Source organism: Parus major, chromosome 3, assembly GCF_001522545.3.
Source record: "Parus major isolate Abel chromosome 3, Parus_major1.1, whole genome shotgun sequence".
In the NCBI taxonomy this organism is placed as follows: Eukaryota; Metazoa; Chordata; class Aves; order Passeriformes; family Paridae; genus Parus; species Parus major.
This window is the reverse complement of record NC_031770.1, coordinates 52,968,287-52,992,266: the sequence shown is the minus strand read 5'-3', so window position 1 is coordinate 52,992,266 and position 23,980 is coordinate 52,968,287. Positions and strand designations below refer to the sequence as shown.

General features: G+C 35.6%; 1 protein-coding gene across 8 annotated transcripts in view; it reads left to right on the top strand.

The window, feature by feature from the left end:
- ZDHHC14 (zinc finger DHHC-type palmitoyltransferase 14) overlaps positions 1–23,980 on the top strand; it is a 132,502-nt gene that overhangs the window by 64,626 nt on the left and 43,896 nt on the right. For all 8 annotated transcript variants that reach the window (XR_004496399.1, XM_033512731.1, XM_033512732.1 and 5 more), the window contains 5 exons: positions 7,979–8,116; positions 11,764–11,812; positions 15,457–15,559; positions 17,290–17,399; positions 19,854–19,956. Coding sequence is in view for 7 of the 8 variants with exons in the window: in XM_033512731.1 (XP_033368622.1) it covers positions 7,979–8,116; positions 11,764–11,812; positions 15,457–15,559; positions 17,290–17,399; positions 19,854–19,956 (503 nt within the window). In the remaining variant the exon portion in view is untranslated. The remainder of the gene's footprint in view (positions 1–7,978; positions 8,117–11,763; positions 11,813–15,456; positions 15,560–17,289; positions 17,400–19,853; positions 19,957–23,980) is intronic.

Genomic DNA, 23,980 nt, shown 5'->3' with positions numbered 1-23,980 from the left:
ATCTAAAAACAAGAGATAAAGACTTTAGAATAAAAGTAACCAAGCCAGACATAAATTCTGAGCTCAAGCTAGTTATTGCTGTGTTTTGACAAGAGGTTTTGATGGCACTGTGTAATGCTAGAAGGAAGGCAGTGGTTGGACTTGCTTCTGAAATGACCTAATGGTGGCTCCTTAATTTATTTTTGGTCATTGCAACATCGACTGTGTAATATCCTTTTGTTTGGTTTGGTTTTAATAAATAATTTTTGTTTTGTTTAATTCAATTTCTCTAATGAAAGCTGAACAAGAAGCAGGTGGCTATATCTGAACAGGATGGGGAATTAATTTCCAAAGCACACATAACACAGACAATGTAAGACAAAATGAGAATTACCAGTGTGTTCTGGGGACAAACTTTTCCCTGTGGTTACTCCAGATACCACCATCTTCCAGCCTGAAGAACACCAATTACTTCAAAAGCAGGCTGAGAGGTGGCATTGTGAAAGTTTGGCTTTTCTAATGCAGACAATGTTTCCAAGAATAATTTTCTCTGGACTTTGTAGTCCTTTATAATCAATGTGTATGTTGGGACTTTGGTTTCTTGGTTTTAATTCTATTCTGTAGCACTCTTTCTTCATTACCTTATTATTTCCTTTCTTGCCTTCACTTCATTTTCATGGCCTTTGCTTATTTGTTTCCTTACATTTCCTGCAGTGAATAGAGTATAATTTTCACTTCATTTTGAACCTGTTAAACCTTAGCTCTGGTTGTCTTCAAATGACTCTTTTGCTGAACAGTTTTAAGCACAAATTTGGCTGCTATGACCATTCTTTTCTTTTTTCTTTCTTCTCTTATGCATTTTTCCCAGTTTTTACAGGTGAGAAGTGGCTTGGACTGTTTTTGTTTCGGTGCTCCAAAAAGGTAGAACAAGAAGCTGCCAAATGGGAGTACTCATCAGCACTCACAGAAGTGATATATTATTTATGATTGTGCCACTTATATAATTAGATGTACTTTGGAAATTCAGGGAGCGTGGCATATGTGTCAGGGCTTCTAAATCCTAAGCCAGTGGACTGCAAAAATGTCAGTCTCTTTATAAAAGAAAATCGTATTATAGGTTACTTAAGAGAGGTTGTGGCTTACACACTGGTCTGCATATGAAAAAATGCAGAAATGATCAGAACATCTGACTGTGTAAATGATGTTGTAAACCTCAAGGTGTCAGAGTAAAAATAAAAAAGAGAAATTACTAGTTAAAATTAAGAACCTAAGAAAATAAACACTTATTTACATTCAGTGCAGTAACAATTTGCAGAATGGTTAAAAAACTCAAATTCAGTAAAAGACCACAATGGAAGCATGTAAAAAAATATGTTTTCCTGTGGAAGAGAGAAATTCATCCATAAACCTTGTGAATGCTGTTACTTGGTAAGGATACTATGCTTTCTCTATGGACAAATATGGGGGTTTTAAAATCTCTTCCCCCACAGCTGGGTCTGTGGCAGGCACTCATCTGGGTATGTACTCAAATGGGTGCGTAATGAGATATTGTTAAGCAGTGAGATCCTTCACTGTGCACTCTTTGTACCTCTCAAGGAGCAGCCATTCTAAACTCCTGCTGCTGCCTTTGAAAGTGTCACCATTAATGTGCATACTGCATCAAAGGAGTTTGTTAATTAGTCAATGTTTATTATTGGAGGGGGCAGTGAAGTGATCTATGTGACAATACAGTTTAATTACTATGAGCTATCCTAGGGCAATGGCTGGATGTTTTCCTAATAAATCAATTGCTATTTTTATTTTGAAAATTAAGCATGTTTATTTTCTTTTTGTGAATAGCGATAGTCTACAAGCATTGAAGTTGATTAGCATGCAAAAAGTTGTCATTGCAACTTATTTTCTTAAAACCCCACCCAAATAGCTTAGCTGTCTGGAACACTTTAAACAGTCATGAAAGTGAAACACATGTTAAGTAGCACTTGTGTTTGTTTTTCTGATTGACTTTTTGTTGTAGATACCCATGCACATTATTAACTTATTTCATTAATAGAGGCCCATCTTTCCTGGTGTTACATTACTGTTTCAGTTTGCACCACCTTATAGAGATTAGAGTCCAGTGTAATTTGGAGCAAACTTTTGGTAAGTATTTCCCAAATGTTAGCATGAGTCCAGAAGATGCTTTCTTTCTGTTTGGTTTTCATGGGGCTTTTTGATTTGGAGTCGGTGTATGAAAACATTGAAGCTCAGTGATTTAAAGGATCCATTGTGCATTGTCCATAACAGATGTTCTAAAATAACACCAGTGTGCATATAAATGTAACTTGCAATTGATCTTTTGTTATTCTCTGCTTTTTAATTTAAATTTTTACTCAAATTTCATTCCACAAAAGTAACAGCAAAGGTATTGTCAGGGAGACAACTGTCAGGCAGGCGAATGGTGTGTAAGTTAAATTGATGCAAGTATTTGATTGCTGTTGCCATTTGGTGGCAAATCCCATCAGTGGGGATGTTTTTTTAAATATTATTAAATAAATAATTTTCTTAGGAGTGATGATTTCAGTTGGTGAAACTGAATATCAGAGCTAAGGACAGTTTTTATGAATATGTTATAATTTTTGGGTATAAATTTTTGGTATGTTAAATTATTAGACATTTTGAACTGACTGTAAAGGACTTAATCTAACTGTTACATTTGCTTTTGTGCATGTGTGCATCACTTTCAGCTGTTGGGATTGGACTGGTGTGTCTTAGAAGAAAATAAATTCTTTTTGTAATAAAATATATTTCTTGTGTGGACTTCTAAAATCCTCATTTGTTTTCTTTTCAAGAGCAATCAAATTCTGAAAGTACTATTTGTCATACAAAATGTCAAGTCAAGAAGCCTGAATAGATGTGGTCATATCATGACATCATAGTCCTTCAAAAAGCTTTAATTGTCATCATTATAAATACGTGCAGATTTGTCAGTCTCTCTACATAATTACCCAGTGTGACTCCTTGACAATGGGTATTGTAGTCCTGTGTTGTACTACTGCTACTATCCAAAGTAATTTTGAGTAATCCTGGCCCAACTGATGGAGCTGTAATGTGACTTCTTACTGAGGCGGGATTTGCACAGTGGGCTCTTGACTCTTTCCAGTCATGGGATACAGGTTTGCATGTTTTAAATAAAGAAACATTCAGGGAATGCCTTAGGTTTGTGTTTTAGCCCTACAATGCTTCACTTGCACAGGGTGGAAAAATTACCAAGTGAATTCTAACTTGTGCTCACTGGTAACATGACCTAGATATTTCTGCACCTGTCGACTTCTTGTCTTTGAGTCCTGCCTTTACACTGAGCTTTAGAAAATACATGCTGGTGTGCAGTGATCCAGCTGAGAGAAGAAAAAGGGAAACAATAAATGCTGCAAACTGAAGGGCCAAGCTGTCCTGCAAATGTTCCATTTAAAAATGCTTCTGCATTCCTTGTAAATTATTAGGCTTTCATGAAATGTTTTGAAAAAAGAAGGAAAGCATTTGGGTCATTTTGTGCATGATTTCCTGGAGTGTAATGACTGAAAAATGGAAGCAGAACATTTAAGTATTTAGGAGTCTACATGCTGTGCTGTGGAAAAGTAGAGATTTGACTCTTTGGTTGTGAGCAGCAAGGAACATGCTTTGGTGTGGCTTCTGAAGGAAACACTGCATGTGAAAGACCATGGCTTAGTAAAATGGGAAATGTTCTCAGGGTTTTTTTTGTCTGAGATATCCAACAGTTAATGTGTTTTATGCAAGTTTTAAATACAAGTATTTCAGGTAAGGTAAAAAATTAGGAATGTCTAAAGTACAAAGTATAATGTTTTTCTGTCATCCAGTTAGCATAGATTTTTAGGTGCATGTTAATCAGAGCATTTGGGTGAGTGTTAATGAGACCACTGAGTCATGCTGACAGCTTACTGCTTCCAAAGGGATTTGAATGGCATCCTCTTATTATTATTTTTTTCCTTATTTCCATGATTCTTTTCTTTGTGCCTGTTCGCAGAGCATTTGGTAACACACACACACACACACACACACACACACACACAGAGCCATTGGTAAGTCAGTTTTTCTCACTCATCAATGAGCAAAATAATTCCTTTTTCTTCTTTCCTGCAAGTCCAGGGAACTGACCTGATTCATCATCCGCTTACACAATGAAAGAAGGAAGTGGGATGCAGTGGCAGGCAAGGCAGCATATGACCATCTCTTTCACTGCTACTAAGGTTTTAGATTGGCTCAATTATCTTGGGAAGCCTCATCCTTTGGATTTAGTTATGGGGGTGCTGGCTATCCTCAGAAGTTATTATTTAAATTCAAAGATGCTGATCACCTGGGAAAGAGTAATGAAATAGTCTTTGTTACTGACAGTTCCTGAAATTTCTTACCTCTTTGGTTTTCTGTGACTTGTACAGCAGCATTTTTAGTCTTCGTTTACTCATCTCCTCTTTTCATTGATGCTTCACCTCATACACTATTCACACATTCTTTTTCAGTCTTTTTTTTGTTTGCTTCAGGTTTTGCTCTCAGATCCTGAAAAATTGATCAAAACTGGATTTCTCCTGCAGTTGTGATAGCTTCTAACCTGTAGTAAGATTGATGTCATAGCTGGGCTGAATTTACACTTAGCTGCTTCTGAAGGTGTTACTTCACCCCTTCTCTGGCAGTGTGTTCCCAGTGCTTCACTTGGGCCAGCCTTGGTGTTTGTCTGATGAGGTGATCTGAGGAGAATAGGCAAAAGCAAGCCACAGTTTTAGGTTCATCTGGCACTGTCAATCTGCTCCCTGCAGGGTAAAATGAACACTAGGCTTGGCCTAAGAATGGAGAGCCATGAACACACAGGCAGAAGACTTCACAGAAATGCTGAAATGGTAGAAACTGGACCATCTGTTCTATCAGTAGTTCTTGATTAGGTAGATGCAAGATACAGCTGTAACATCAAGAAGGCAAATGTCTTGCTGCTTTTCTTTAAATTTGGTGTAGGAGGATGATATATCACAACGTTTCTATCCATAGAGTGCTTCATCTTCTTCCTTCATTACGTGTTCTAATACCCTTATATTAGCAGGAGTTTATATTACCAATGTTTTAATTGTCTGTGTTTGCCTCAAATATTTTTACATTAACCTTGCCACAAACGTTTGTTTGAATAAAATAGTATGTTAACTATCCAGAACTGCAGTTGTCACCTCTTAACAGTCTGTTCTTCACAACAAGAAATTGCATTTCTCTTTGCTCTGCATTTTAAGTTCATGAGGGGTGGAATTCCAGTTTTTCTCAGCATCAGTAGTTTTTCATTTCTCAATGAAATTGTCTTAATTTTGCTGACAACATTATCCAAGTGGAGATGTCAGATAGGTCTTCCTTTACAAAATCATTGATTGTTCAGTAGTCAGGCATCTGGAATGCTGGAGGTGAGCTTTAAGACATTGTGTTACTTCTTCATTAATACTTATTAGGTTGTGTGTTTTTCTAAGGAAGAGGAAACAGCTCCACATTTAATAGATTTTATATTTCTTTACAGCATTAGAAGTTTCTGCTTAGCATTTGTCTCTTCATTTTGTGAGAGCTGGCAGTTTTCTCTTGCATTAATAACTAAGCAGAGCAGCTCACGAGCTGTAAGGCTGTTATCTTTAAATTGCATTTACATATTTGTGTTCTGCTGAGTAGAATAATGTCTTGCCTTTTAATATACTGTGTTGTGGCACGTCACATGCCTTTCTATTTTCTGGCTGAGAAAAATGAGACCAAATTTATTTATCATGAGATTCATGTAAACCTTTTAATATGCCTCCTTTTTCATTAGAGTTGATTCCAGTTTAATACTGTAGTATTGTTTTTTATATCCAGCATTTTTGCTCCATTCCTCCTTTGTAAATATCTTAGGTAGTTACTCAGCTTCACAATGATCAGTAAGGTATTTCTTGAGAAAGCAGAGCCTTTCTCTCTTACCAGGAAAATTTGAAGATGGAAATTGAAGAGGACTGACAAATAGGTTACAAACATCAAGTCAGTCTTCAGTAAGGAGTATGTGTATGTATAGGAATATGAGTTTATAGATAGATGGGTTGTGTGTATGTGCACGTTTTTGTCTGCATTTATCTGAATCCATCAGGTAGATGTCTGCATATATCTAAATGTTGTGTCATGGCTAGAAGCAGCTTTATGTCAATATAATTCATTTTCTACTGTGTCAGCATAGAAGAGAAGAAATCTGTATATACAGAATTCATCTTGCAAGACACGTAATGTATTTTTTCAGCAGTAGGGTACAAAAATACCCTAGGATTCTGCTTTTTAAAATGGCTCTGTAGCTGAGCTGTGCTTCTTTGTGGTGTTGTTTGCTTCTGAGTTGTATGTATGAATTAATTTAAATTGAGTGTTTATCAGAATATGAAGGCTTATTCAGAAGTACAGATTTAAAGACAAGCACTTTTAAAAAGCAGTATCAGTTTATTTTGGGAATACAACTGTAGTGCACTGAGAAGAGGTAGTATCACCTACCCAGAGTGTTTAGTTCTTGGTATTCACTCAAAGTATTCTGAAGCCTTATCCTAAGAAAGTTCAGTAACTTCACCTTGAATAGCCCTGTTGGAATTTGAAACAGATGTATGGCAGAAGCATGTGGTCCAAACAGCTGTCATGCAAAACCATTTAGAAAAAAAACCCCAGATTTCTGGTAGACTCAGAAATCCGTTGTACATGTGGTTTTTACTTTTTTTAAATGAAGATAATACTAAACAAATCCTTCAAGAAAAACCTCTAATGTAGGCCTTTAACATAAATCCATAACTAAAATAAGCTGGTGTACTTGGTCAGATGTACCTTTCTATCTCAGGGCTTAAAGGACTTTGGATTTATAGCTTGCCTTTCCTGTGGAATTACAAATAGTTTGATAGTACGTCAGTGGAGGCATAAAAGTCACAGAAAACAAACCAGGATTTGGACAAGGATCAGAGAGTAAAAGAAAGAGCATGAATGCATCTGTCTTATGATCTTGGATTTGATTTTAAAAAAACTTAAAATTCTGTCAGCGTAATCTGTCCAAAATAAAGTTAGGAAGTGCAAGTTTGTTTCCTGGCAATAGCTGTTTCCATTACCAAGCATACTGGGACATGGAGGGTGGATCCAGGCTGCCTGGGAGAAGCAGAGTAAACCATGCCTTCTGCTGCTTCTCAGCACTGAGGCATTTCCCCCATATTGGGGATGCTTATTTCTGATCTACCCTGGCCTTTTCCTATCTCATGAATGAGTTCTCTCAGGGAGGTAAAAGGACACAGAGCCTATAGTGCAAAGGGTTAACAAAGCATGCAGATTACATCTACCAGTCTTTATACAGCGTGTTTTAATTTTAACATTTGAAAAATGTTGGATGTGAATGATTTTGCTATTTTTAATGATCTTGTATGACAGCACCAACTCCAAGTGGAAAAATAGGTGGTCTAGAATGAAGAATATCTTGAGCAAAGCAATAAAAGGAAGTGGGAAGGTGTAAATATTTCATGCTCCATAATGGATGGATGATATGGTAGTAGGCATAAGTCAGAGGTGTGATCATGACAGATGTAAAGGAAAGAACCTCAGAAATTCCAATTTTGAGTCGAAGATGCACTGAAGGGGAAAAAAACCCACCTTGTTTTGAAAAACTCAGATACAACTGAGTTGCTAATGCTCCATGTGACAATGGATAAATACATGCTTGCTGGTCTGACTGCACAATTTGTCACAGTAAGGCTATTAGTTCAACAGGAACTCACCTCAGCCATGCTTTAATTTCTTTAAAAACTGGAAGGTTTCATTCAAGTACTCCTTTTTTTCTTTTCTATTTTTTGTTACTTTCTAAATAAGAACTTCTCTGTGGCTACTTTGCAAATGCCAGTTAAATCATGAGTTTTAATATAGTATTCAGAGAGCATTTTTTCAAATAAACAGCATTTTATTAATTGTTTTCCATTTTTTTTTCTTCTGCCTCTCATTTCAGAACGGTTTGATCACCACTGTCCCTGGGTAGGCAACTGTGTGGGGAAAAGAAACTACAGATTTTTTTATATGTTTATTTTATCTCTGTCCTTTCTGACAGTCTTTATATTTGCATTCGTTATCACCCACGTCATCCTTCGTAAGTATGCTGATGAAATCAGATTACGTATGTAGCCATTTGCTTGAGTTTTTTAAGTTAATATTTTGATCATTCAGGGTTTATTTATTTATTTGTTTGTTTATTTACCTTTTCTCTGAAGCTTCACAATCCCCAGTGAGTCCCATTCTGGTCTATAGTAGGCACTGTTCATAGTAGTCATTGGCCTGGCACTGGCTTTACCTTAATGCAGTCTTAATTTTTTAAATTTTTATTTATTTTTAAATTTTTTTTGGTACTTTTATGGATGATTTATTGGGAAAGCATCGCAATCACTGTATGTTTAAGTAAATAGGTAGTATCATTTACCTAAAGAACTTCCATGTGCTTTTTTAACTGTAAGCATGGGTCACTTGCCATCCAGACAGAGGTAAATTACTAGAATTAGTAATACTAGATTACTATACATTTTATAGTTTGCTGTTTAGCTTTACACCATTCTCAACCCTATTTTAATATGTTATTTTCATTTGCATAGACATTCTGAGAATAACCAATTCATAAATAACCAATTCATAACAGAGTGAATCAGAAATGTTACTGAAACTGATTTTATTTGTATTCTGGGTTGTGTTTGAGGCCAAAATTCTTTTGGGTACTGTCTTTTTTTTTTTTTTTTTCCATACCCCTAACTAATTTTTCTGGCTTCTATATGATGATGATGGTGACATTTGTAACAGGTTACATGACTTGTCTTTAAATACCTTTTGTATGTTAGGTTTTTTTAACCCACTATCACTAGAAGAGCGTTCTATATTTTTCACTAATTACATAGGATATTGCCTTAAAGAGTGTTTCTTTAACCACTTTGGAAATGTGATGTGTTTATTGCTTTGTGTTCTATAGTGCAACAGAAACCTGATAGAAATAATAATTTCAGTATATAACACATTTATAAAGTTAACTTGATAATAATATATTCAGAAGATGTTTTACTGGAAAAAATATGTCAGATTGTGCTCAATTTCCAAAATTGTTTACAACATGCAGAGAAAAGTTGTATTTTAAAGAGCAGAATTCCTGCTCTGACTTGTTCTTCACAAAACTGTGATGCAAGTGCTGAGAGGCTAGAAACGGGATATATAATTTTGAGGGAGTCTGAATGAGCAGCTTGTTCACACTACCAGATACTGCATTTCTAATACCAGTTGAAAAAAGCAGAGGTAAGACATATATATAGTTTAAAAATGGAAAACTATTAGAAAAAGAACACTTGCCATTAATACTTAAGTGCTTGTTATTTACCTGAGCATACATGAGCATATACATGGACACCTTTTACATTTAAGAAGACGTGTGTTTTCTGCAATCTTTGCTAGCATTCAGTAGTTGAAAACATTCCTACTCTGACAACATAAAGCTATTTTTTACACTAACCTCCCTTCATTTCACAAGGACTTCAGTGCTTTTTCTTTAGTTTTCAGTATATGAGTTATCAATATAACATCAGTATTTAATTTTTTCATGTTAAGTAGGTTTATCTAGTGAATTTTAAATTTACAGTGTCCATACCTAACTCTTGAGCATGATTTAGACAAAGAATGGAGTAATTAATTGTGCCTCTGCATGGTTGAGAAGCACTTAAGCATTGTGTAGGTGTTATAGATTATGTATAATAAATGTTAAATTTATATATAGTAAATGTTAAATGCTGAATTACCGGTCAGTTGCAAAATATTCTTGCCATGGAGGTTCATCTACTTAAGAAAAACATATTTAAGCTCTAAAGATTGGTCAGTCCTCAAGGGCAATGGGAGCAGATGTGAAATGTGATTAGTTCCTTGATGTTTAATTGATACACTGGAGCTTTAAGTCTAACTTTCAAATTTGTCTGCTATAGTCTTGACAGTGTCCAAAAGAGTTCTATACAAATAAGGTTTTCTTATCAATCCATTGTCTTTGTGCCTACCATACCTCTAGAAGTCCTCCTGTCCACCTTTCTGATAATTACCACTTAACAATTTGTGTTCTGTTTTGTAGCTCTTCAGTTCTTTAGCTGATGCTAACTGTCAAGCAGGATTCTCAGTTACTTAATCTGAACCTTTGCTCTTGGCATAGACTGCCTTTTGTTAGTGTGGCTTAAGGAGGGATTAGTTTTTAGACCTTAGACTATGACCTTCCTAAAATATTTCAAAGTCATACATAAGTCCTGGCAAAATTATTTTAATGCCTTTTGATTTTGACAAATTTTTAAAATTTGTATATTTTTATAATACATTTTGCAATCTAGCATTTTTTAAATTTTGGTGGACCTAAGTTGTGATGAGATATAAGACAAGTCTTTTTGGTTTCTGTGGCCTTCTGGGGCATATGTTGGAAGTTTGTTCTTTCTAGGTTTAAGAATATGTGCACGTAACATTATTGAAGATAATAAAACTAATTTTTAAATCTGAAGGTACTGTCTTGAAACATTTTCTTCCTTCTCCCCAAGTTGAGCACATTTCCAGTAGTAATACCTGTCTTTACAGTTACTAGTCTCTGTTAGAGGCATCAGTATTTCAACTGCTTGTTGCAGTGAAGCCTTCACCTTCAGATGTTTTGGGCACTGCTTGGAAGAGTGGGACCCAGCAGTAGGGTATAGAAATCACACCTATCTGCTGCCATTGCCATTAAGGATGCTAAGAATAGTCAGAAGGCAGGGAAAGTTCCTTTAGTCTTGTACCTTGAGACTAAGAACCAATTATAAGTCTGAAAAGGCTCAGAAATACAAGGTAAGTAACTTCCCACTTGTAACAATAAACAGTAGAATTGACGAGATAGGTCTAGAGAATTATATGTGTATTTATTTATTCTTGTCAAGGCAAGATTCTTCTCCCCATACAGATCTTCAGATGAATTAAGCTAAGTGGAAAATTTTTGCTGTGGGGAAAACTTTCAGCCTGATGCATTTAAATCATTTATGTTATACAGTAAAGTTCAAACTGTGTGCCTGTAGCTATGTCACATTAAGTCAGTTTCTACATAAAATTCACTTGTTGCAATCAGCAAATTGTCAAATCACCCTTTGTTATTAATATCTCATGGTTATGGAACCCAAATGCTTTTTTACTTTGCATGCTTCTGCATTTCTAGTTGATGGGCTCATGCTTCTTTTGAGCTCTTTTCAGCTACTAGATTGTCTTTTATTTGCCCGGAGGCAACAGTAACCTATTAGAAAAATCTTCTGTGTAGGTGCAGTAGGAGCAGAATTATAATCAAGAGAGCTTTGCTTCCAAAACAAAGGATGGAAAGTTGGGAATCTGAGTTTATAAAATAAACTTTCCAAGTCAAAAAGTTAGTTTGAAAAATAGTGTTTCAAAATGAAAGAGGAGGTTGTATTTTTTTTTTTTTTTGTTTCCATATTAGGTCTGAAAAGAACAGGGGTAGTCAGAAATCTTTTTCATGGGAAAGTATGTGTGCATCAATTTGGTATGACTGGGAAAATATCCTGCAGATGCTAAACCTGATAAGGTGCTCAAGGGCTTTTTTTGATATTGTTGCTGCTGAGCAACATATTCTCAGATTCATATCAGTGAATCTATTCTATGATTATTTGGTTATCTTCAAATGTTAATTGTTTTAGCTATAGTAAAAACAGCCCATAGTCCAGTTTCTTACTTGGCTGGTAATTTTGGGTTCTATTTCTACAGGTTCTCAACAAACAGGGTTCCTCAATGCTCTGAAGGACAGTCCTGCAAGATATCCTTTTGCTGAAACATATTGTAGATTTTGTTGCAAAATAACATCTGAGGTGGTTTTGCTTGGTTCCTTGCTGTTGTTGAATGTATGCTTTTAGACTTTATCAGTTTAAGATTTCATCACTTCCTGCACAACAGGATTTCTTACCACATGTTGGAGGTAGGAATAGCCTGGAGTGTTTTTTATTTGTCATGTTTTGTAGAGCAGTACTCTTGACAAAGATCTGCAGTTTCCATGTTCATGAGATATGCTTCATATTTTGTGATGGAATTCATAAATTAATTTTGCACTATACACATGCTGTGGTTTCACTAAAAATATTCAAGAATTGTTTTACTTTTACAACTGAAGGCATCCAAATGATTCTTTCCAGGGATAGAAAAAGTAGATTTCATAAAAAAAGAAACAACATACTTTCCTTGAAGAAATCAATTTCTGAAACTATTCTTTTTGTTTTTAAAGAAGTCATTTTCGAGTAGCAACTTGTGTTAAGTTACATAGCAGTGTGTAAATTGTATACACATATTATTGTTGTTCAACCCAGAAAAGACATGACTCTGAGGAGATCTCATTGTGATCTGTCAGGATATAAAGAAGTCTCATAAGAAAACCAGAAAGACTTCTTAGCACAGCCTGTAGTGACAGAACAAGATTTTAAGCTGAAAGAGAGCAGATAAAAATTTGCCATAACAAAGTTTCTGACATGAGATTGGTGAGACACGTGAACAGCTAACCCAGAGATTTGGTTGATGCCCCATCTCTGGAAATGTTCACAGCCAGGCTGGATGGTGCTCTGAGCAACCTGGTCTAGTGGAAGGTGTCCCTGCTCACGGCAGAAGTGTTGGAACTATATTACCTTTAAGGTCCCTTCCAACCCAAGCCATTCTGTGGTTCTATTCTGTAAATGCTCCATGCACTTTTTATCACTTCATTGGAACCTCCTGTATATTTTCTGCTCAGTGAGAATGGAGTCAGAAAGCAGCTAACATCATGAAAAAATGGGAAACTGATGAAACTGCTGGTCTACTGAGAGTAAGCTTCCCATTGTTTATGTATGTGTTTTGAATGGTTCCTGTCTGAATAAACAGTTTTTGCCTCTCACAAAGACACTATAAAAAGAATTCTTCCCCATTTGTCCGTTGTGCCTCACACAGTTTGCTTTTCCACACAAAGGTAGGAAGAAAAACTGTCATTCATAGTTGTGCAAAGAGACCTCTTTCCAGATAATTTTTCCAAGTGCCAAATTCTACAGATACATTTTTCGTGTGCTTGTCTTCAGGTAGAATCACTGAGCTGTAAACTCCCTTTTTAAGCAAAGCCATGTTCAGATATTTTTGCTCAAATAATTTTAAAAAGCACAAACAAACAGTTCTAAATAGCCTAACAGTAGCTTCCAATTAAAACAATTACAGTCAATTCTTAGAAAAGATAATTCTTTCAAACTATTTTCAAACTGAGAATAGCTTTCAGTTGTCTTTAAATCAAAAGGTAATTGCTTATGCATTTGAGGATTTTTGTACTAGAAAAATGGCCTGAAAATTCATAATTTGTGTTCAGAGATGTGCTGCTTTAAAACGCTCAGTAGCACATCTTGCAGAAATGCCTGGCTTGTTAGTGATATGCTGGATAATTTAAAAGCTTGGTTACAATTAATAACAGTAAAAACTTAAATTGTCCAAAAAATATTGGGAATTCTGCTTTGGAGCCAGTCAGTTCAGGCACAGAGAACATGGCCATTTCAATCTTGCTAACAACCCTGTCTGTGTGAAATACTAAGAGAAAATTATACTGTATAATTCTAGTAAGATACTATACCATAATATGCCAGAAGGTATTACTTTTTTGAGAATATATTGCTTTTTTGTGTTTGTTTTACAGTTAATGGACTTGGGTTGAATTAGTGGATTCTGTTTTATTTGACGTAAACAACCCCTGCTGTTCTCGAGTTGTTTTTGGAAACTGAAAATTGTTTTGGGGAACTGAAAAACATCTCTTCCTGTGTGGAACTGAAAGAGGTCTTGAACTGAGAGAAATTCCCCCTTTTTCTTTACTTTTTTTTTCCCCCAGTAAGAATTACCGCATGGAGGGAGAAACTCACTTTTCAGTGCCCTTTTGAGTATAATTGTGGTGAGGAACATCCTGTTAGTGATATGTTCAGGTTCCAGAGAGCTCTTTTTCCTCTAAGGTTCTTTTCTGACCTGGTGAACCTTCTTCCTGGTGATTCTATGCAACAGTGCTCATCTGCAGCCTTCCTTACTATTTTTACTCCTTCAAAGCCCAGTTTGTATTGTGTGTGATGTTTTGGGCTGTTTCCTTCTTTTACACATTCTGGAACCCTCTGCCAACCGTCTGTTTCCTTCCCCATTATTGATTGTACTCCTTGCTTTAGATGTGGCTGTTGCAGAGTCAGAGTTTCTGTCTTGTGTTGGTTTGAGTTCACACAGCCTGAGAAGGAAATGAGAGGCAGAGAATAGCGAACATGCTGCTCAGCAGTGCCCTTTGGTCATCCTGCTGCTTTTGGAGCAGATCTGCTCAGAATGCAAATGGCTCTTTCCTGGCTTTAAACCACTCTGATTGAAATAGGTTCTAGAGAAGATGACACAGATACTTCATGTATCTCCCAGTTCATTAGGGGTGAATAGCTCTGCAACACAAAACTCTACAGTTTTAACTACTGTTAGGATTTTTTATTGCAAGTATTTATGTCCATCCATACTATTTCCAGGCTATGTCTGTGTGTAATGGTGAGGAGCTGTCATTTTTTTCTTCTATTGATAGGTTTGGTGATAAGAGCGTTTTTTCTGTGTTCTAAGGCTGTGTCCTTGTTCTGGAAAATTTTGAGTTGGCGTTGTCTTGGAAACTGACTTCACTAAAGGTTGATATGGTTAATATACAGATTATTTTTATCCTATTCTTTTCTCATCATTTTGTTCCTAGTCATGAATTTTATGTATTTTTCTGGGAACCAAGCCTTTTCTTCTGTTGGTTTGTATTCCCTAAAAGAAAACAAACCAAAAATATTGAAGTATTATAGAAAATAGCATTCTTAAAGCAGATGTATTCTGAGTTCATGGCTATTTTGTGTAAATAAATAAATAAAAGCTATAGAAGGAAGACTTCTACAAAAAATTTGAAAAGTTTCTCTTTAAGCTTGATTCTGTAAAGTTTAGAAGCAACTTTATTGTCTTGCTTCTGAGATGATGACTCTTTTAGAGTTAAAGAAATTATATAAACTGTAGTAAGTGCGCAATGCTGAGTGCTGACTTGTTTTTCCTAGTACACCAATCCATGCACTTGCACACCTTTGCTGCTCCCTTGGAGGTGAGGGTGCTCCTGCTGGACATGTCCCTGTACTGTTGCCTGTAAGTCACAAATGAGAGCACTCCACGAGGTCCCATCTGTGTATCTGGGGTGTGCAGCCCTATACATTGCGCCTCATACCAAATCTGCTGGCTGGACACACACTCCTCACAGTGCTTGGTGTGTCTGGGCCAGGCAGATGCCTAGAGTTTATTTTTGGCTGACCCTTTTTGAGTACTCCAGAGATCTCAAAGGACTTGTGGACTACCCTGGATTTTGTGATTTTAACTACTTGTTACTGGATTTTTTCCCCATTTGCATTTATTTCCTTGACTTTTAATTACTGTGCTGGAAGCTGTGGTGTGTTTTTTCTCAGTATGGTCCATTGTTGGCCTCTCAGGTTTTCATACGTATTTGATCAGCTCCAATCAAACAACAAATGAAGATGTAAGTTTGTAGTATATTTCTACATATGTATTTCTAAATAGCAGTGAGAAGGTTTCAAGTCAGACATGTCTGCATCATTTGTGAATACCTCCGTAGGAAAGAAGAAAAGTAATATGGTCATGCTTGATTCAAAAGATCAGATGAAATCTTGACTATATTTGTTGTGGTTTGAAGATAGACATATTATATACATAGTATGTCCATTATGGCTTACATACATAGGATCTCTATCTTGAAACAGGAAAATAAAGGAGGGAGGAGACAAACAAGTATTTTTATACAGTAGGAAATTAAGAAGAACTTGTCAGTATCTCCTTTTCACTGGGAGTGGTAAATATTCTTTAACTCAAAAATTGCTTACTGTGAAATTTGAAAAATGTGTTGAATTCTCTAAAGAAAAATTTTATCCTTTATTTTATCTTACCTCTGAAACTTCTTTGCCATTCTGAGGTCCAAAACCTCTGGCAAGGAGTACATCATTAATTTAAAGGTCAACTTTCTCATTTCTACAGCCATCTATTTTGCATCTAGGATTCCTTTGTTTTGGTGTTGAATTATGTTTAACTGTATGTAGAGTGTTCATGTGTCCTTCCCTAACTAAAAGGAGAAATGTGTAATGAATGAAAGGAGAAAGTAAAATTAGCTAGGCAGCTATAGAAAGCTTTTGGAAATTTAATAAGTGATTTAAATTTAATAACTGATCTATGAAAGTGCTGCAAGCTCTAAGTTATCTTATTGTAATTTTCTTTTTGTACCTTTTCCATAGGTATGTGGTAGGTATAAAAGTAGCATCTTCAGTGTTGTCAAATATATTTTGTTATTGTTTAAGGTCACAGTTAAAATTACAAATTTTACAGTAAATATCAATCAACCAGAAAAACACTTCCCAAGCAGGGTCAAAATGAATTGTGCCTCAGCAACAAATATCAGAGCAAGTAGCCTGACTTGGAAGAAATCTACCTTGTTAATAAGACAGATGAGATACTCAGTTATTCCTCGGTTATTAGGTTTGCACCAAGGTTGTCTCTCTAGATGGACTTAGTGTGCTTCCACCCACTTCCCTCAAACAAATGTCTCTTCTGGATTGTTGAAAGATAGCTGGGAACTGCAGCTGTGGAACACATCTGAATATCAAGTAAACTGTTTAGTAATTTAATTTAAAACATAAATTCCCAATTGAATACAGCAAGACATTTTATGCAGGCTCTCAAGTATCTCACAAGCAGAAAAGCAAACTAGCTAAGGGAAAATGTAATATGCAGTAAAAGGTAGGTAGCAATGCCTGCATTTGCCTTACAATATTTTAGTACCATTTGGGAACTTTAGGGAAGATAATGTTGTGTGATATTGTGCAGCTTGAAAACTTACCCAAGAGTATGGAAAATAAGTGCTCAATTGCTGGCTTTAATAATACTTTGCAATTGAGCCTCTTCTGTAAAACATGCTATAATATTTGTAAAATTGAACTTGGACCATTATCCTTAGATGTTGAAATTCCTGCTTTGAGTATATTGATCTCTTGAGATTGTGGGTTGTCTACATCTATGGAGGTAAAGCATTTGCTCATAGGGTCCAGCCTTCATAACAACCCAAAACTCTTAAATTGTTTGGAAAGTGTCATTATAGATTTTCTGTGGTCTCTTCTGCAAGTAGCATGTTGTAACTTTAATTTCTCACAGCCATTTTCTGTATTGTATTACATATAATGCATGTTGTTCATATCTCTTCAGATTAAAGGATCATGGTCAAATAAAAGAGGTAAAGAAAACTATAATCCCTACAGTTATGGCAACATCTTTACTAACTGCTGTGCTGCTCTCTGTGGGCCCCTCTCTCCAAGGTAAGAGTATGAAAAGTATTGTTAGCATAGATAAGGCCATGTGGTTATTAATGAAAAAAGTATTCTTTTTGATTGAGTTTACTCAACAAAATGAAAGTTTTGGATTAGTGTCTGTTAGAAGCTTTAAGTTTTTCTTCAGTGGTAAAGAGATAAGTTGGTAAACTGGTTAAACCAAACTGAGTTAGTGATCAAATCCTGTAAAATTGTATCTGAAATGAAAATAAGCTTTTCTGTTTGAACTATCACGACTGCAGTTAATAGCTTACAGCAATAAAAGATTTCTAGTAGTTAGCTGTTGCATGAAGGTCAACCTGGAAGTTCATGGAACTTCTACATATCTAACAAATGTGACATGAGTTGAGGAACCTTAAATCTACAGCTAGCTTGATAATTGTCAATTTTTGTCTTTTCACTGAAATTTTTATTTAAAGAGATAGTTTTGGTTTTGTTTTCTTTAATACTGTTAACATATAAAAATTAAACTCATTTTGGTGGTCTTACACCAAAGCAATTCCAAAGAACATGTAATGGATTGTTTTGCTGAATGTATTTTCACCTTTGGAAATTTGATGTTGGAGATATTTTTTCAGCTTGAAGAAAATGTAATACAGAGCTGAGACTAGAGAAATAAAACTGGCAGCCAGAAAAACTTAATTCTTTTCTTATTCCAGTGCTCAGTGATTAGGCACTTCATGTACTACATACACAGTAGAGGCCCAGTTTCACTGTAGAAAGGGGCAGAAAAACTTGTAGATAATTTTTATGGCCCACTCCTTGATTGGTGTATTTTGCTTTGCCTGGAATTGCAAAGTTTTGAACCTGAACAAGAAGAAAGAAAGTAAATTACTTTATGTCCCAGTGGTTCAGGTGTTTAAATGGAGTGGGGTTTCTGGCTTTGCTGTCAGGAATGTCAAGGATGGTTCTACAAGCATCCAAAGTTCAACAGGGAGACTGACATCTTGTCCTGGAGAGGAAACAACACTATAGAGATTTCCACATATGGGGTTACCCCTGGTGAGAGTGAATAGCTCTGTCTCTGCTTCCTGCCTGTATGGATGTTGCCTGAAGCCAACCTTTTAATTCTACCATTTTGCTTTTGATAAAAGTACAGGACATAAAAGCTCAATGCCATGCTTCAAATTCTTTTGACTAGAAGTGGAAATCTTTATTAAAACTATATCATGTTTCTCAGTATATGGAATAGTCTATTAGCCTGATAAAAGTAGCAACAGACAATTGGATCAGACTGGTACCGGCTCCTGTGTTTTAGCAGTTTGTGCATTTTTTCCCTAAATTCCATATAGCAGCACTACTTACTTAGACATTGACATGTACATATAGAGGTTCTGCAGGGAGGTATTTTGTGACCACAGGGAAAAATTTACTGACTGTAACATGTAAATAATAAGCTTGCTTCTTTTAATCTCAGCTGTGTCCCAAGTCACTAAATATTAAGTTTTTTCCTTAAATTCTGGAAAAGTGACGTACCAGCAATTTCAGCTCAAAATTCAAAATGTTCAAGTGCCTTTGACCATGGAAAGCAGATGAAGAGAGGATCTGTAAATAATCAAAACTTTTCTCACTTCTGTTAAAGATCATTTATCATTTTTAAACCTACACTAGCAAATTCAGAATGTATTTTACATGTCCTCAACAGTTACTTTCAAATCTTAATTTCAAATTTTGGTCCTTGAGTTTCGGCATAGGTTTAACCAGTATTTTGGTGCAACAAATCATATAACTTCTTTAAACATCTTTAATCTTTAACTGGATTGGATTATTTCATTCTATGTAATTTGTGTATAATCTTACACAGATTTTTTTACTTACATTTAGTAATTTCTCCACGAAGCATTTTCTTAGAAATAAGACATTTTATGATTGCATCACTTTGGTTAGCATAGTGGAACACTAGAAGCAGTGTTAAGTAGTTGGAACACCTGGCAAGTTAAGTTGTCTGTCAGAAAGAAAGACGAACTTTTCTTTGTTCTTCCTAAATTTTTTTATTAAGTAGTTTCAATTTAGATTTAGAAACTGGTAAAAAAAACCCAAAAAAAAATATTAAGAGTTACTATATCAAAGTGCCCTAAAGAGTTTTGTCATTTGTTTTTTCACCTGTGGTTTGAAATTCTTTGGTTTTGTGGTATCTGCTGGTAAGCTTCTAAGTCTACTGTATGTGATAAAAATCAAAAAGTGGCAGTATATGTGATTATGTGACAGGCAGTATCACAAGGAACAAGTGTACTGTTCTTTTTTTTGTTCTTTTTTTGTTTCTACTGATGAGTAGAAAATGAAGTCTGGTACTTAATTTGACTAAAAGGGGACATTAGAATCTATTGGTGAGGTATTAAGGTCTGTTGTATGATAAAACTTTTTATTTCTTTTTATTGAGAGGAGATAGTTACTGACCAGCAATGTCTCTAATACTTTTCCTTTATTGTGATTATTCTGCAGTTTAATTGACAGAAGAGGATTTATACAGCCAGATACACCACAATTAGCAGGACCATCAAATGGCATTACCATGTACGGGGCCACACAATCTCAGAGCAACATGGTAGGAATCATCCCATAGTGTTGTTCATCAAGATCCCTGTGAATGTTTTTCTTCTCCACTTTCATGTGAACTAATCAAGTAATAACTAACTGGATACAGCTGGCACACTGGGTGGAATCAGTTGTTTAATAACAGTAAAGAAAAAAAAACAAAATCCAAGGCTCTTTTTAATGTACATTTCACACAGCGTAATAGTTATTGCTTGTGGATTCTAAAAAAAAGAGTCTTTTCTACGCTGTTGATTTATTGAATATACTGGCATTTTGACTTTTGCTGTTGACACCTACTGTGTTTTGAACTGGAATATTCAAGTATCATGGACTTACTCTGGTTCATCATTTTCCAGCTAAGTGTTATTTTGTGTGGCACTTTCTTCATATTCTATTTTCTTCTTTGCTTATACCCTGCGGTTTTGCATAGACTAACGTATTTTAAAAAGCAAAGATGAACAAAGAGGAGTTTCTAGGGGAGAAATATTTTGAAGAAAGAGCAGGAGGACACTGAACCTGAACAAAACATGGCAACTGGATTGTTACAACAAATGTTTTTTAAACATCTTTGAAACTGTGCCAATAGTATTTGGGTTTTTTGTTGGTAGCATTGGCTATCATAATGGAAGATCGGATTTCCAGTTCCAAGAAGAAGAGAATAACTGGAAAGAGATCTTTTTCTGAAGGCAACCATCTTGCATATGTGCCTGTTTCTGAATTGCTGTCCACATATCTTCACAGTATGTGGGTTCTAATACTTTGTCAAAGAAGTCGTGAGTTACGGATACCCTCCCTCTGCCAAAAAAGAGGAAGCCACGAGGCCTTCTGACATAGTTCAGCCTTTCTTTTGAACAAAAGAAGAAAAGACACACTCTTCCCAGACAGATTAGTTTTAGTGTCACTGATAAACTCATATAAAAGTTTTGTACGAGTTCCTAATGTAGTTCCTAAGCTGGTTTTACTTAATGTTTTGAGGATTAAATAGATTTGTTAGTCTCCTTAATAAGAAAATGTATTAGAGACATGGTATTAAGTCTGAATCTTCTGAGGTGCAGTTGAGCAGAACAAGGTAATGCTCTATGTAAATTTTACTCAAAATATTTTAATTCTGGAGAGAGAAAAGGGAGTTTAAAAAAAAAAAATATAAAGCAGATGAAATGGGCTGAGGTCTTTCAGGGATTACCCAAACTTTCTGACACTGTCAAGGCTTCTTATTTGTGAGGATTATAAACCCACAATGTGTCCATGGAATTAAATTGTCTTATCATTGCAAGAATTTAGACACTATCATTATTCCTAGATATTAATGAGAAAATCTTTGCCAGTTTGGTAGAAAATTGACTAAGTTTGTCTCTAGAAATGGAGAAATCTGTTATGGTATTATTTTAAGTCAAACAGGTAGTTGTTACAATTTTAGAGTGTAATACTTCTAATTACACAAATTCTTCAAAGATTTCTTCTTATATCCTAGAATACCCTACCACATGAGCTGGGAAAAGCCTCCTCTTAGAAGATGCTTGAAAAATGTACTATGTCTTGTTTGGTTTAAAGGAATATTTTTGAAGATTGTAATGCCATTTTTCTCAGGGCGTCTTTTCTCTTGGTCTGTATCCAAGACCAATTCGTTTCTAAGGATTCTGGCTATCAGCATTAAAATTTCTCCCTTGAGTTTTGTTGTAAACTGCTAAAGGCCAGCTTAGTTTACCCGTCTCTCTAACACTATTTTCCCTTCCCTGTTGAAGGGGCTATATCTGGTACAGGAGCTGGTATTATTACGGCTTCAGATAAAGACAGACAAAGTAAAATTCCTTGACTTAAAGGAGCATGTGTAGATCCTAGCTGTAGACCATAGTACATTTCAAATGGCAGAAGTTTGGCCATTTATACATCATCAGAGATGTTTATACTATTTTAGCAAGCTTACTGCTTTTGAGTACAAAAAATTTTACTAGGAGTCTGAAGTGCATTTGCGTACACCTTTGTGGTGTGTCTCTCTTGATTTTATTGCAGAATGTTTTACATCAGGTCTTCATGTCTAGATGTTAGCCTGCTTAATCCACAGTGCACTAAACTATCCCTCCTCACCATTGACATAAAATAAAGATTTAAATTAACATATTCTCTCACACTTGTCGTTTCTTATTCCTTCCCTCTTTCATTTCCCTTTCTTCCCTTGAATCTTTTGCAGAATCTAGGTTGGAAAAGACCTTTGAAATCGAGTCCAGCCTATGACCAAACACCACCTTTTCAACTAGACCATGGCATTAAGTGCCACATCCAGTGTTTTCTTAAAGACCTCTAGGGATGGTGACTCCACCAGCTCCCTGGGCAGCCCATTCCAATGCCCAATCACCCCATCTGTGAAGAACGTCTTCCCAATGTCCGACCTAAACCTCCCTTGGCACAGCTTAAGACATTGTCCTCTTGTCCTGTCACTAGTTGCCTGGGAGAAGAGCCCAACCCTCACCTGGTTAAAACCTCCTTTCAGGGAGTTGTAGAGTGCAATGAGGTCTCCTCTGAGCCTCATCTTCCAGCTAAACAACCCCAGCTCCCTCAGCAGCTCCTTACATGAGTCAGTGACTTGTGGCTTTCTAAATAGAATTCTTGTGCTTCACCCAGCAAGTCTCTTGTCCCTCATTAAATCTCTATAGGTTGCTTAGTATAATACTCTGTTTTCATTTATTTTAATGAATCTTTTAGTATAGCCTTAGTTTTGCAGTTAACTTCAAAATAAATATCAGACTAAGTAAAAGTAAAGTTGCCAGACACTGGTTTTCAGTACAATACATTATCTCTTATTCAGGATACCATTTGTGGGGCACTCTTTTTGTATTTAACAGCTTTCATAGTAATTTTGCCTCTGAGACTATGAATATTTCATACTGAATCTACCCTACTTGTGGTAGTGACCCAATTTGTCACAATCTCAGAAAGTCAGAGTCATAGCTATAATCAGTGCTTGGTAGACCCATCCTGTGATTTTGTTTTTTTTTCTAGATCTTTATACAAGAGTTTTAGACGTTTAGAACTTTATAGACGTTTTTCTCATGCTCTCTGTCGTATCTACCTTGTTTTAACAAAAGCTGAATCCATATTTACTTCCATGAAGGCTGGAAGCACATACAGTTATTTTCCTGTAATAATGGTGCATTCCCAGTGTTTTTAATTTATTTTCCAATATAATTTGAAATTAGTCTGGTAAATTCATTAGCCAACTTCTTAATATCCTTATCCACATGAAAAGCATGGTCACTTGGAGCTCATAATATGTAGATCTGGTAATTTCCAAAGTGTTTCTCTATTGCATTTTATTGGTGATTATTTTTATGAGCTCATCATTAGTTTGATTACCCAAGTAATTTCCTTATTCTCAAGAATTTTTTTTGTATGAAGCACAGTATCTCACCCATTATGAAATAATATTTTTCTCTGTAATTTATTATTTCTCTTGCATTTTAAAGTTTATTTTCTTTGTGTTCTGAAAAATGTTCTTATTTGTCTGTAAACTCATCAGTTACTAATACTTGGGTCTGGACCACTGTAATACTTAATTTTACCATAAAAGCTGGAGTTGATTCTTGGGATTTGATATAGGGTATTTTATTCTTTAGTAATCCATTAGGAGGAAACACAGAATCTGTCTCACTCCATGAAGTTTTTTAGAGGAATTAGTTTGGTTTATATTCACTTTTATGTATCTAGGAATTCTCTAATCCCTTATAAAGTGATAGACTTTGCTTCTGTTTGACTGTGTCAGGACAGGTTTATTTCCTTGTTTTTAAGAAATGTTCTTGTATTCCTGCATTCCTAGGCATCTCTTCCTCAGTGTATAGGTAGCTCTGTGTGTACCAAATTATCTTGTTTCTAGTTTTCCATTTCCTTTCAGTCAAGAATTTCAAGATGCAAATTCTTTAAAGTGTTTTCTTATGTATATGTACTGCTGAAAACTGTAGGAACTCTAGTGCATGCACAACATTTATTACCAGTGATAAGTGCAGGAAAGTCCTGTCCTACATATTTGCTTAAGTATTTCT